The 14,360-nt window shown below is 32.3% G+C and overlaps 7 protein-coding genes across 7 annotated transcripts; 2 read left to right on the top strand and 5 right to left on the bottom strand.

Annotated features, from left to right (window-relative positions):
- Positions 1 to 3: 3 nt before the first annotated feature.
- TVAGG3_0980510 (serine threonine-protein phosphatase family) lies at positions 4 to 246 on the bottom strand (the record flags this gene model as incomplete). Its single annotated transcript, XM_051253936.1, has 1 exon — positions 4 to 246. The coding sequence occupies one exon, from the start codon at positions 244 to 246 to the stop codon at positions 4 to 6; it is 243 nt and encodes an 80-aa protein (XP_051079510.1).
- A 517-nt stretch (positions 247 to 763) lies between these two features.
- On the bottom strand, positions 764 to 1,387 carry TVAGG3_0980500 (phage tail repeat-like family; the record flags this gene model as incomplete). Its single annotated transcript, XM_051253935.1, has 1 exon — positions 764 to 1,387. One exon carries the CDS (start codon positions 1,385 to 1,387, stop codon positions 764 to 766), a length of 624 nt encoding a protein of 207 aa, XP_051079509.1.
- Positions 1,388 to 2,842: 1,455 nt separating this feature from the next.
- Positions 2,843 to 4,069, bottom strand: TVAGG3_0980490 (calcium ion binding; the record flags this gene model as incomplete). Its single annotated transcript, XM_001313798.1, has 1 exon — positions 2,843 to 4,069. One exon carries the CDS (start codon positions 4,067 to 4,069, stop codon positions 2,843 to 2,845), a length of 1,227 nt encoding a protein of 408 aa, XP_001313799.1.
- A 513-nt stretch (positions 4,070 to 4,582) lies between these two features.
- On the top strand, positions 4,583 to 4,955 carry TVAGG3_0980480 (uncharacterized protein; the record flags this gene model as incomplete). Its single annotated transcript, XM_001313799.1, has 1 exon — positions 4,596 to 4,859. The coding sequence occupies one exon, from the start codon at positions 4,596 to 4,598 to the stop codon at positions 4,857 to 4,859; it is 264 nt and encodes an 87-aa protein (XP_001313800.1).
- A 384-nt stretch (positions 4,956 to 5,339) lies between these two features.
- Positions 5,340 to 7,786, bottom strand: TVAGG3_0980470 (regulation of vacuole fusion, non-autophagic; the record flags this gene model as incomplete). The annotated part of the gene is made up of 1 exon (XM_001313800.1): positions 5,353 to 7,761. The coding sequence occupies one exon, from the start codon at positions 7,759 to 7,761 to the stop codon at positions 5,353 to 5,355; it is 2,409 nt and encodes an 802-aa protein (XP_001313801.1).
- Positions 7,787 to 11,274: 3,488 nt separating this feature from the next.
- On the top strand, positions 11,275 to 12,378 carry TVAGG3_0980460 (FMN binding; the record flags this gene model as incomplete). The annotated part of the gene is made up of 1 exon (XM_001313801.1): positions 11,285 to 12,355. One exon carries the CDS (start codon positions 11,285 to 11,287, stop codon positions 12,353 to 12,355), a length of 1,071 nt encoding a protein of 356 aa, XP_001313802.1.
- A 171-nt stretch (positions 12,379 to 12,549) lies between these two features.
- TVAGG3_0980450 (RNA polymerase II transcription regulator recruiting protein) lies at positions 12,550 to 13,089 on the bottom strand (the record flags this gene model as incomplete). The annotated part of the gene is made up of 1 exon (XM_001313802.1): positions 12,553 to 13,077. One exon carries the CDS (start codon positions 13,075 to 13,077, stop codon positions 12,553 to 12,555), a length of 525 nt encoding a protein of 174 aa, XP_001313803.1.
- Positions 13,090 to 14,360: the final 1,271 nt, after the last annotated feature.

Genomic DNA, 14,360 nt, shown 5'->3' with positions numbered 1-14,360 from the left:
TTTTTAATACGGTTGAGGTGTTGGATTTGGTTGCCAACTAGACTGTGGTGCAGGTTCAGGCTGTTGTATAACAGGAGCTTGTTCTTCTGGTTCAGGGTCTTTAGGTATAATACCAACGAACTGACCTACTCTTTTACCAATATTTTTGACTCCGTTCCAAATTCCTCTTCCTACGGTTTTTATTCCATTCCATATACCTCTTCCAACATTTCGAAAGAAGTTTCCAATACTACTGAAGAAACCCATTTTACTATATGTAAAAATCTAATGTCCGCCTAGTCTCTTACGTTTCCTTGAGTTCCATAGCATTCTTTAACTGGAGCTCATACATTCTGTTTCTCCTCTGGTAGAAAACATATTCTGGGTCAACTCCTGTGTTCGCGTCATCTGCATAAAGTTGTTTATATCCCACTTCAGGGTTTGTATAAAACTCTTTCCATCTCATATTTGCATACCATGGTGGCAAACCTAACGCAGCGTCATTTGACATGGCAGTTTGCATTGTACATCTGTTGGCACTTGACCATAGTTTGCCATTGCAGTTTGTATTCTAACTTCATTTGGAATATTCTCTGGGTTTGGTTGTCCAGGTTGCTGTGCATTCGCTAAGTTCTGTGCGTCCATTTAATATTAGATAAAAATATCTCTTACGAGTACATATACTGAACATTTGCAGGCATTGGTTCATCTTCATATTCTCTATATCTTTCTGCCACGTCAAATAAGTAAATGACACAATGGAAAAAACCTAAAACAAGTAGTCCTATTTCAAACCACATTTACTTACCAATAAAATTTCTTTGTTGTGACACTTTCTCCAGTTTATAGGACCTCTCTCATATTCTATCTTATCGTATCTAAACTCATAGTCATGCATATCCTCTAACCATCTCATGACACTTTCCAAACCACTTTTATCGGATGTAAAGTAAAAGCATGGATGGTTATGTAAAACGTCTAAAGTTTCTAAAGAGTCTCTCAAAGTCCAGTCTACTTGGTATTGAAAATCGTATGTGTTAAAGAACGGCGGGTCTACTATAAAGAAAACATTTTCCTTGTCTTTATATTTTTCATACAAATCTGTCCAATGACATCTCACAAACTCTATACCCTCAATATATTTTTCTATGTCCTCTTTGAAAACATTTGTATAGTTAAGATATAAAACTTTTGACATAAGTGTTTCAATGTCATGAACTCTTATAGCACCACTATATAATAGTCTAGCAGATATACTATCCCAGTCTATATATTCTGCTTTTTTCAAAACCTCTCTCACAGTATTTTTCTTATCTAATGGTATACGTTCCATCTTACCTATAGGTATCTTTTCTTTTAACTCTTTCAATATTTTGTTAGTGTCTGGAATATGTTTGAGACGGTCCATATAGTTGTCGAAGTCATTGCATATAATCTTTGAGTCAGGAAATATTGTATGGCACAAATGAGATATATAGAAACTTCCACCGAACAAATCTACAAATGTTAGACCATTCGGTAGTTTCTTAAGTTCTCTCAATAGAATATCTTTACATCTACTCTTATTTCCAAAGAAGGGTAACGGTGGTTTTGTAAAATTCATTTTATATACAATAAAAATGTTTTTTTCCTGAAAAGTGACAGAAAAGTGACAAAACATGAAAACTACTCGGTTAAGGTTTTCGACAGATGTTTATTGTGACTTCTTCGTAAAGACTTTGTTGAGATTTCTTCGTAAATGAGTGTAAATGACCCAAAAATATATTTTAGGTGAAGAGGTGAGATTTCACCTCTTTTTTCACCTCTTTTTTCACCTCATGAATTTTCATGATTTCATCGTAAATGTTTTGTCAAAACTTCTTCATCTAATTTCTCATGAACTTTCTTGTCTATGTTTTGTCAAGATTTCATCGTAAAGACTTTGTTGAGATTTCTTCGTAAATGACCCTAGTAGTATATTTTTGGTGTAAATTTCATGAAAATTCAAGAGGGTGAAAAATTAGGTGAAAAAACAGGTGAAATCTCACCTCTTCACCTAAACATTATTTTTGGTGTAAATTTCATGAAAATTCAAGAGGTGAGAAAAGAGGTGAAAAAACAGGTGAAATCTCACCTCTTCACCTAAACATTATTTTTGGTGTAAAATTCTGAGTAAAATGACAGATGGAACACATACTTTTTCAGTAAGTACATATGGGGTAGAAAAGAGGGTAGAAAACAGGTGAAATCTCACCTCTTCACCTAAAATATATTTTTGTCTGATTTTACGAAGAAGTCTTGACAAAACATTTACGAAGAAGAAGTTTTGACAAAGTCTTTACGATGAAGTTTTGACAAAGTCTTTACGATGAAGTTTTGACAAAGTCTTTACGATGAAATCTTGACAAAGTCTTTACGATGAAATCTTGACAAAGTCTTTACGATGAAATTCATGAAAATTCAAGAGGTGAAAAATGAGGTGAAAAAACAGGTGAAATCTCACCTCTTCACCTAAAATATATTTTTATTGAATTCTGTATAATATTCTGAGTAATATGACAGATGTTTATATAACACTTTCTCCGGTTTATAGGACCTCTCTCATATTCTATCTTGTCATATCAAAACTCATAGTCATGTTTGTCCTCTAAGACTTCATTTATACTAAACATCTTCAGGGCTAGAAGGCACGAAGTGCCTGGAAGCCCCACTCCCTTTTTTTTTTTTTTTTTTTTTTTTTTAATCAATAATTTTAAATATTGTATAGATTTCAACCCACTTTCTAACGAAAAGTCTCCCTATAGTTTCTGCCTCAATATTGAGCAAACCCTTATCAAAGTTTGAATAAAAGACTTTACGAATGAAAAGAAGTTTCGATATTCTTCTAATGTCTGAGTTTTTTGTCAAAATATTTTGATATTTCATGGAAACCATGAACTAATTTCTTGTGCCACCGTAAAGCTGGTTTTTTCCCACTATTATCTACTGCATTTAGATCGGCATCGTGTAAAAGAAGTATATCTATAGATTCATCATTATTATTCCTTGCAGCATAATGAAGTGCTGTCTTTCCAGTATTATCTTTTTCATTGATATCAGCGCCATATAATACTAGGAGATCAACCATTTTTTCATGATTAGATTTTGATGCAACAATTAGAGGAGTTTCCCCATCATTATTTTTTGCATTGATGTTAATACCAAATGAAATCAATAGTTTTGATTCCTCTATGCAATTGTAATTAGCTGTCAAATGAAGGGCAGAATATCCTAAGGATATACTTTTTGCATCGATATCGGATACTTGCATTCTGAAAAATTCACAAAGAGATGGAATTCCAAAAAGAGGTGAATGAACGAAGCATTCATTAACATCATTAGTTTGATCAAAATAAACAAAAAATGCATTGAGATTATTAGAGTTTGCACATTCTTCCAAATCGATTTTTAAATTATGTTCATACATTAAAAATGTTACAAAATCTAAGTTGTGTGAAGCTATTGCATATTTCATGGATTCATCATCTGGTATTTGATATTTCAAGCATTCATTTATAATTTCTTGATTTCCACCCAAAAATGAATATTGAAGACATAATCGAGTTATTCCAAAATTAAATTCTGATCTTAAAAATTTAAAACAATTGACAGCTCCGTAATAACAACATAGTTCAAGTACGTTCATCATTAAGAAAGGAAACATAAAACAGAACACATTTTGACATAGTATACAGTCTTTATTTAATGAATACGGAATAAATGATTTCAAGTCATCATTGATTAATAATCTGATAACTGTAATATCTTGAATTCGTAGTATACGAGTGTATTCTAAAGTGAATTGTCTTAAAAATCTATTATCGAGATGATACTCTTCAGAAACTTTTTGATTCAATTTCAAATATGATTTGATGTAGCGATTATTCAAGCGTGCAGCATTTTCGATTTTATTACAAATCAGTGATGGCGAAAGGTTTTCCCCTTCAATTAATTGTGTTTTTATTTTTTGATAAATTTTGTTTATTTCGTCTTCATTGGATGTATTTAGCTTGTACAATGCATCAAATGCATCTATGTAACTACTATATCGCTTCGAAAGCTCATTGTACATTTTGTGCAACTAGGGAAAAAAAATGATTTGAAAAATTTTTTGGAAAAAAAATTCAATGGATTTAAAAATTCCTGAAAATTCCTGAAACAAGCAATCAAGATTTAGCACCTTAAAAGTGTTTAAAAACTACAAAAATTTTGCAACGTTGGAATTTTGAGTGGAAAAAAAATTGGAATAATCAATTCACAGAAATAATCGGGAAGAATTTGAAGTCTTTATGGAATAAGGCTCCAAATGCATAACTTATCAATTTGAGAATATTCTCAATTTGTACGAAAATATGGAGAGTCCGGATTTTTGCAATTAGGGGCGTGTCAAATCGGGAATTTTCAGAAAAAAAGTGCCAAAATGTACAAAAAAGTGGCACATTACACCAAGAATACTTAAAAAATAAGGAATTGGACTTCAATAATTTTTATGTTAAACTTCTGATGTATTAACAGAAAAATGTATTTATGATAAAATTGGCCCTCTCCAGTTTTTCAACAAATGAGTTTGGTTATAAAAGTGACATTTCGCTTCATCAATGACAGAAGAAAAGAAGGTTGTTATGTCCGCAGAAGAGCTCTGGGCTTATAATGATGCAAACGAGTTTGATAAGTTCCGTGGTCAGGATGTTGAAAGAACAGAATTTGATCATAAAGCTGCAAATGATTTCAAATTCTTCGCTGAAGCACTATCAAACTCTAAGACACTCGATGGAAATGTCGTTCATCATTACAACGGCGACAAAGAGTACTCCGACGATGACGATCCACAGTTCTTTGACATTGTTCAGAAAACAAATTAAAATTATCAGACGAATGTCGATGCAAAGTACTCTGATGTTATGTAAACGATAAATATTACTACGTATATTAATTACTTTCTCCATTTTTCTCATTTTAAATCCCAATATTTTCATATATTCTTCCAATTTATCAATAATGCTTTTGTTTTCTGTCGGAAAATGACATCATGGGAGGCATTTTCACTTCATGTCTCCCAGAATGAGATAATCTTCCTTATTAATAACTTGAATGCTGAACTTTGGTAATTAAACGCAAAATTTAAAAAAAAATCTTTCCCTGAATGGGAAATGGAATTAAGTTGAGGAGAAGATACTTCAGCTTATCCATTAATTCATTCAATATTCATATGGTATTTTCGTTTAACTAATTTGTTCTCTGAATAGGTAAATGTAATTGGTATGGTTGAGCTTGCTGTGAAGATAACACTAAAAACATTCTCGAAATAAAATCAAATCAAAATTTTTTAAAAAAACACTAAATATATACTTTATTTTAATTAGAGAATAATTTCTTCTTCAACATAATGCAATCAGATATAGATTTTGTATCCAATTCATTAATTGAAAGCAAGCCCGCTTGATAAGCTTCTAAAATAGACTGTCTGTCCTTTTCTTCTGGTATTTCACTAATAAATTTCTCAGCACTTTCTTTTCCATCCCTTATTAATATCATTGCCGCTGAAATTCTCCATGCATATTTGAGATTGTGGGCAACTCTCTTGTAAAGGTCCTTGTAGCCACCTAGTATAACTGTTCTTGCGATTACTACTTGGGCTCTCTCTTCTCCGACCTTTGCTCTGTCAGCAAATTTCAATGCACCGTCTAAATCTTCCTTTTTAACGAACAATTCGATGGCTTTGTTGAAAGGAAGTCCGATGTTTTCCATTTCTACGAACTTTTCTTGGGCGCGAATATTATCAGTGAATTTATCAACCATTTTTTGCTGGAAAACTGGTATATTATACTTCTGTACGGCTGTTGAAAGCCTGTTAAGTGCTTCCGATGCAGACATGATGGGTTCTATCTTAGAATAATTCGAAATCAGGTCTTTTTGTATCTTTCTGATCGAATTGTCCACATAACTCTCAGTTCCCGTAATTGAACTAAGCAGTTGCTGTGCTACTACGTTATTTTCAGTCAAAGAACAAAAAGAATGATAAACAAATCTGTCTCTTCTGAGGACATTCCTTAATTCTTCTGTTGCGCCCTTCTCCATTGCAAGCATACAAGTGGAGATGAACTTCTTAGAATCAATAGATCTGCATGCCGCCGTAATTGCTCCGTCCCAATTTCCAATTGAAACAAAGAAATCGATCAATTTCAATGGATACGGCTCTAGTGAAGCTATTTTTGCGGCGAGCTCGTGTCTGCCGATGTTGGAAGCAGCAATTGATATGGATGTTGCATCGAATTCAGGACAAATTCTGGATTTTATGATGGAAAATGCGTCTTCGTCTTCTTTAAACAGCTCTATGATGGTGCAGGCCCAATCAGTGACAATTGGAGATTTCTCAACTCCAAGGAATTCGGCTACTTCGAAGGCTGTTGCGTGATTTCCTGAATCACAGTACTTCATTGGTATTGTAGGACTGTATTTCAGCTTCTCGATGGATGTAGGTGTCATGTAGATCTTTAAATTCTTCCGGAGATCGTTTGAAAGTCGTAATTCTTTGGCCAAATTCGTAATTTCTTTGCTGGAAGTGTCGTTGAAGCCATTTCCAATGGTCGCAGCCATGAGAAATGTCCTCTGCATGCGTTCGCTCGTAGTAATTTCCGCGGCGGCTGTGATTAATGACTCAATTCCTTCTTTTAATTTTGATCTGTCGTTAAGGGAATCGACAAGGTGTAAGTTTTCGGAGATAACGGAGTTGAGGAGTACAGATCCTGGTGATCTGGAGGTAAGATCAAGTGCTTCGACCAACTCATTTCCAATTACGGATAATTCGTAGAGTTTTGTGTTCGTAAATACAAGAGCGTGCTTGGAATCTGAAAATATCAAGGGTTTGCCTTCAAATCCCCATGAGTTGATCGTTTGTTGGGATGTAAATAAGTAAACTTCATTTTCATAGCCAATAAGGATCATTGTAGAGAGCCATTGGAAGGAAGCTGCCGGTTGCTCAACACCGGTATCGTAATAGCAATAGCATTCAGAGAAATCTGATGGAGTTATGAGAATATAATTATTATTAAGTAAAAAGGCAATGAATTCGTTCGTAGGACTTAAAGCAAAATATTGCACTTCTTCTGGTAAGTCAAGAACTTTGATAGATTCGCTAGTTCCAACGTAAATTTTCTCGGAATAGCCCATCGCGTAAAAAATCAATTCTCCTGTTGCGGAATCCTGAGGTGGAATTGCAACAATCCTAGATAGTGATTCTTCGGCGTTGATGTGCGCATATACGTATGGATCTTTGAAATGAGGAAGGAACCAAACGTCATTTTGGCGCGTAATAAATACCATTCCAGAGTCCAAAAAGTAGCAATTGCTAACATCATCATTGCATTGAATAGGGATTGATGAGAATAATCTTCCGTGGTAATAAATGGAACAGAGTAATCCTGAGTGCTTGCAAACGAGAGCAACAACATAATCGTTTGAAGTCGTGTAAATGAATGCGTCTTTTACATCGAGTGCTAAGTATATTTCGTCAATTTTATTAAATTCGTGGTCGTAAAGCCTTATATACTTTGATGCAGAGCCAATAGGTTTGTTATAATGTGCAATTAATCTGCCATCAAGACCACCGGAAAAGCGATCAAAGTATTGTTCGAATGCAAATGAGGGAAAACACGTTAAAATTGGTTCCCATTTGACGTGCAAGTCCTCTATCTGGCATATGTTTTGCTTGTATGAATTGATTTCTTCTGCAGTGCAGTGCCGATTATTTATCAGAGTTTGCATTCAAATATCTGGAGAATTGTTTTTTGTTTTTCCTGCAAATAAAAGATCAATAATCCTTTCTGTATTGAATGTTTATTTCTCAATAAAAAAATATATCTGAACTTACGCCTGTAAATGATCGTTGAAGATATTACGGGTGTTGACTTCACTTCATATTTATCTTTATATAATAGAGTATAGTAAATTCCCTTATATATTTAAAATGCACTGAACAATAAATCAAATCTATTTCTTCATTTCCTCTTATTTTCCCCAAAGGAATGTTCTTGATGTGCATCTTCAAAATTCATCTTATTCGAATTTTCTCCAAGAAAACACAATTTACATAGCAATTTCGAATGATGATAAAGAATTATTTATATCACTCACAGAAACACCAGGATTCAGCCTCCATCAAAAACTGAAATCTGATTTTTATTTTTCCAATAATTTCAGAAGCTACTCATTACTTAAATTATGTTGCCATCATGGCTCTGTTAAATGTTTTAAGTTTTTAGGAGCAGAATATGATTGTGAAATCACCCCAGAATGCCTACGATTTTCATTTTTAGACGGAAATCCAGTCGTTATGAGTGAATGCTTGAAATGTCAATGACCAGATAAAGAATGTATGAATTTTGCCTTTATTCTCACAACATTGATTTTGTTGGATTTTTCATGAATGAATACAAAATTAATATCGATATAAAGCAATGCAGTAAATTCAATAACATTGAAGCATCATTAGTTTATTTAGATCAAATAAAGAATGTCTTTGAATGGCTTCATTATTTATCAAATTACAAAATCCCTTCACTTTGGGAATATCTTTTTTTTACATGATCTTGATATCAATATTCAGAATAGATATCATGAGACAGCTCTCACAATGGCGGTCGAATAAAATAAAATGAATCAAGGCTCATCATGCAAATATCGATGCAGTAAATAATATGGGAAAAAATGCACTTATTCTGGCAATACAACATCGGCGTTTAGATATTGCTGAATATTTATAAACATGATAAAAAAGTATATTCATCTTTCCTGTTCGCAATCAAATATAGTCTTATCAATTAAATAAAACTATTTATATCACATGGAGAAAAGATAAATATATCAGCTCCATACAATGCAATCATGAATAATAATAAAGAAATTACAGAAATTTTCATTTCACATGGAGCAATTATATTAATGCCTAAGATGAAAATGGGAAAACAGCTATTCATGTAGCAGCCATTTATGGTAGAAAAGAATTAGCAGATTTTTAATATCAATTGGCGCGTAAATTTATGCAAAAGATAATGCTGGAAGAAATGCTCTTCATAATGAAGTTGGAATTCATGTTATTGATAAATTAGAAAATGCTATCAGAGAGCAAAAAATACATAAACATTCAAAAGACATTAATAGTGATACTAGTATTGAATGGTTATTAAGCTCATTCAATAATATAATACAGTTGATTTCTTTATATCTCACGGTATAGAAATAAATTCAAAAGATAATGATGGGAATACAACTCTTCATTGGGCAATATTCCTAATATAAAAGGAGTAGCGGAATTTTTAATATCAAAGGGTGCAGATGTTAATGCAAAGGATAATTAAGGAAAAGCCGCTCTTCATTGGGCAGCTCTCAGTAATAACACAAATAGTAGAATTTTTAATGTAAAAAGGTGCAGATGTTCATCTGAAAATAGTCAAACGTCTTATTTTACATGGTGCAAATGTCAATGAAAAAACAATGAAAATCAAACTCCATTCCTTTCTAGTTTTAATGGAACGCCATATCGATTTACATTTACATAAAAAACTTTTTTGATTTATATTTTCGAATTAAAGATGAATTTCTTAATCTTATTCAAATATTTATACAATAATAATTCATTTATATTTTCTTGATCTTTTTTAATAATTTTTAAAATTGATTTAATTAACCAGAATTACATATGTTGAACGGAGAACAAGCATGGTGTATGAATAATTCTTGGGTTTGGTATTAATATCATAAAATGAGAACTCGAATAAAATTATTTATCGCTGTGAGTTCAAGATCGGCTTTCATATACAAGAATTATCTGAAATCATTTAATTTTTTTCTAAATCAATAACTATGAAAATGGTTTTTCGGAAACAAAATTGAGAAAAAGAGTTGGATAATTCAAAGATGTGTACAACCGTCGATCAATTGTTGAAAAAAGGCTAATGCTATCGCCGTATTTATATGCTTAATAATGGAATGAGGATGCCTTTTCATCAAATATGTTAACTTTGGACGATTTGTTCCAAAAAATTGTGATCAAAATGCCAATCAAAAAAAAATTTAAAAAAAATATTTTAAAGCATTGATTGCTAGATATCCTTTGAATTAAGGGTTTCGTTTTGCGAAAAAAACGTACAATACGCAATTTCGCTAAAAAACATTTAGCTAGCAATTTCGACCCTTGACTCCACTCAAGACGTCACTTTTTTAATTTTGCGGTATCATATTTTTGGAAAATCTTTATGAATATTATATAAAAAGTCTCTTTAATATCTATATTTCATATTTTTATCGATTTTTAAAGTTTTTGCGAAAAGTATTCAATTATTTTTGCTATTTGGTCGGGTAAATGTCAGATTTGCGACATTTTCTGATATGATATTCAGATTCTACGTTGATAATAATGCTTATAGAACCCTCTTGCTATTGTGTCAAAATTGCGAAACCGATAGCAAAAATATCTCGCAATATCAAAATTGAGATATTGAGTGAATTATGCATTATAGAGATTAAAAATCTGATTTGTGAAAACATCTCATCAGTTTCTAGCTAATTCAAAAATCTTACTATCTTATTCGATTAAAATGAAAAGGGAATAGTTTCATTATGCTTAAATGACAGCCTTATAATATAATCATAGTTTTCGCTCAATATGCAGCATTTTTTTTTCGAAATCTATGGTCAATATCCTAAATACTGATTGCTTTGCATTCATATCTCTTACATTTTCTATACCCACATCACTATTCATTGCTATTCCTACTTTTTCATTTTTGTTGTTTTTCTCATAATTTCTCAAAAAACATGATAACTTGATATTTGTAAATATCATACTTTATAACGTAAATAAGAACTTGACCTATTAAGAAAAGCAGTAATGAAAAGAAAATCTGAAATTCATAAAAATTACAAGTTTCTGATGACAATTAGCTTAATTAAACCAGGTACAAGATTATATAATTGTATTTTCTATCCAATTATCCATATAATATCTTATCCAGAAAAAATAACTTGATCAATACCAAATGATTTTTTAACTAGTAAATAAAGTATTTTCTTTACACACACATTGTATATCATAGTTTTTTTTTGGTTTCGCAAAACATCCAAAAACAAATATGCTATAAAAGTGACAATTTTAGCAAAACGAAACCCTTATTTGAATCTTTCATTGTTTCACATTGTATTTTTTGATTACTTTACATGTAAAATTGAATAGTTTACGATTGTCCGGATAACCGTTTAACTATCACAAAAAATTGAAAGAAAAGTTTTAATGGACAAACTGTTCTCTCCAGTCAAAGTTGGTAGCATAACAATCAAAAACAGATTTATGCGTTCTCCATGTTTCATGAACGGCTGTGATGTTGATGGATTACCAAAGCCATGGTTATTAAAGTACTATAAAGACATGGCCGATGGACAAATGGGTCTTATTATCCCAGAATACCTCTATGTTCAAAGGAGTGGTCGTGCCTGCGAAGGTCAAGGCGGAATGGAAAATGATAAACAAGCTGAAGCATGGAAATCAACAGTTGACTACATGCATAAGCGTGGAACAAAGACATTATTCCAGATTGCCGATGCCGGTTTAACTACAGAATTCAGATTCACTGGTGAAAGACCAAGAGGTCCATCTCCACTTCAGCCAGGCTCAAGAGCAATGACACTTATGGAAATATCTGAAGTTATCGATAAGTACAGGCAATGCGCCAAGCGTCTCCAACAAGTTGGCGTTGATGGAATTGAACTCCACGGCGCACATGGATATCTTATTTCCAGCTTCTTGTCACCAATGACAAACCACAGAGAAGATCAATACGGTGGCAGCCCAGAAAACAGAAGAAGAATCCTTGTTGAGATTGTTGATGCAATCAGAAAGGAATGTGGCAAAGATTTCGTCATTGGCATCAAGATTAATGGTGATGACTGCAAGGCTGGTAATCCAGGAATCATGCCAAACGATTTGGCTGCTACAATGGCTGCAATTCCAGATATGGACTTATGGGAAGTCTCCTGCGGCTTCCAGGAAGCTTCCACAACAATCAGATCTACAAACAGAATAATGCGCCGTAAGGACTTCCCACTTAAGGAAGGTTACAACGTTCCAATTATTACAATCGTCAGAAAGACTACAAAGGCTGCAATTGGTGTTGTTGGCGGTATCAGAAAGACAGAAACAATGATCAAAGCACTTGAAGAAGGTGCTGACCTTATTTCTTTAGGACGTCCAACAATTGCAGATACACATGTAGTTCAGCATATCCGTGAGGGCAAGAAGATGAAATGCATCTCATGCGGACAATGCATCATGAAGGGTGAACAACAAGTTAAGTGTTGGATCTAAAAAAAATAGATTTTTAATAAAAAGTTTTTTTTTATAGTATTTGAATAACATTTTCCTATTTTATTGATTTGTATTTACTACTTTTATCTAAAAACAACAAATTTCTTTCAGGTTTATTTGGAATCAAACAAAATTTGAAAAAAAATTAATGATTATTAGATTAATAACAAATGGTAATTTATTCATATACAAACAATTCACTCAAAAGAGCAAAATATACTAAAATCATCTGCTTCTTCGTTGAATGCAAAATCAGAATTAAATTCATCATCTAAGCTTATATGAGCTTCTTGTAATTGGATTGGCTGTCCATAGACAAGTGTATTCGGCTGTGTTACTGGTGTTTTAATTTGCTGTTTAACATTCTCTTTTTGATTTTCATGCAATAATCTGTTTTGAATCATTTTATATCTATTCTTAATCTGTATATCGTTTCTACCGCTAAAATGCTTTGCAATCTCACGCCATCTCGGGGATAATATTGGTACTAAACTCATAAGAAGCTTTTCTTCTTCAACTGTCCATTCACTATGGTTCACATTTGGTGCTAAGTATCTGTTCCATCTATCGCGACATTGCCTTTTGTTCCTTCCCTTCATCTTTTTGGCAATAATATCCCAATTGTTTTCGCCGTACTCGTTAACGAGCTGTTTGAGCTTTTGATCATCTTCCTCGGTAAATCTGTTGTGAACTAAGTTCTTGGAGCCTCTGAAAGCAAACATGAATCAGTAAAAATGACCACGGGTAAATTTCCATAAAACCTCTCAAATAATTCTGGGATGTCGGCTAATTTGACATATTCAATTTTTTGTGATATCTCTTTCAAATTTTCAATGCTTCCTAGATGCCATAAAAATTTTTCGGCCTGATACCTCCTGAGCTCATAAAATAGACCTATAGGTAGTAAAATGATACATAATATCATCAGCTCGAACAGGTTTTCGTTTATATTTAATATTTTTAAAAAATATCATGATTTCGTGAACTGCTGATTAGCGCCCATCTGAAGTTACTACCACACAAATCAAATACGAATGGATAATTAAGAAAATTCGATTTTTAAAGTCTTTTTCATATAAAATATTATCGCAAATGATTTTCACAGGCATGTTAGTTCCAATTTCTCTTACAGATATAGCCTCCTCTCTTATCAGTTACATTTAGCTTGAGTTTATAATTTTTAATATTTTTCAGTTTACCTTTCTATTTTAAGTTCTATCAGATAACATGCATGTGTATATGCTGTGGTAATTATAATTGGATATTGTTTATTAAACTATATATTTTGTTTTCTCATTCTTGCTATTGTCCATCAAAGAGTTATATTCCAATGATGAGAATAATGTTGTGTAGTCATCTTCTAAGCCAGAAAAGCTCATATTTATATTAGAATACATGTAATTGATCGAAAAAGGCGGATATTTCTATCTTCCAATCATATATCCGATAATTTTGGATTTCTTAACTTTTGTATAGCAGCTATAAGCCATTAATAAGCTCAAAGAGCCCATTTGTGGTTAGAAGAAATCATTAAATTATTTTAGACATTTCAAATATGAAATTAAGATCCCATGACAAGAATTACATGTTTTAATTTTAATGATATAATTGACTTTTGAGTTGTATTTGCTTCCAGATATACCCTTTGTTTGAGTGCCACAATAATCTTGACAATGCTCATATAGAAAATCATATCCTTGTCATTGGTTTTCATTACTAGAAAAAAATTCTCATGAGCGATATTCGACTCAATAAATTGCAAAATACAGGAAATAATCTCAGTTTCTCAAGTAAAGAATGAATTTAATATAAAATTTAACACGTACAAAGTCATAATAACTAATACAAATTATAGGTAACTTACATGGTGTGATTCAATGTGCTTTCGCATACAAATTAATTAGAAATCTTGATTTTTAGAATTTCTCTCCCAAGGAGCATGAGTTTGTGTTATTTACTGTGTAATGATAAGTCTTGGTTGCTATTTCAATAATCGGAAGTAAAA

The sequence above is a fragment of the Trichomonas vaginalis genome, chromosome I (assembly GCF_026262505.1).
Source record: "Trichomonas vaginalis G3 chromosome I, whole genome shotgun sequence".
Classification (NCBI taxonomy): Eukaryota; Parabasalia; order Trichomonadida; family Trichomonadidae; genus Trichomonas; species Trichomonas vaginalis.
Note: the sequence above shows the minus strand (reverse complement) of the source record. Positions and strands in the feature narration are given on the sequence as shown.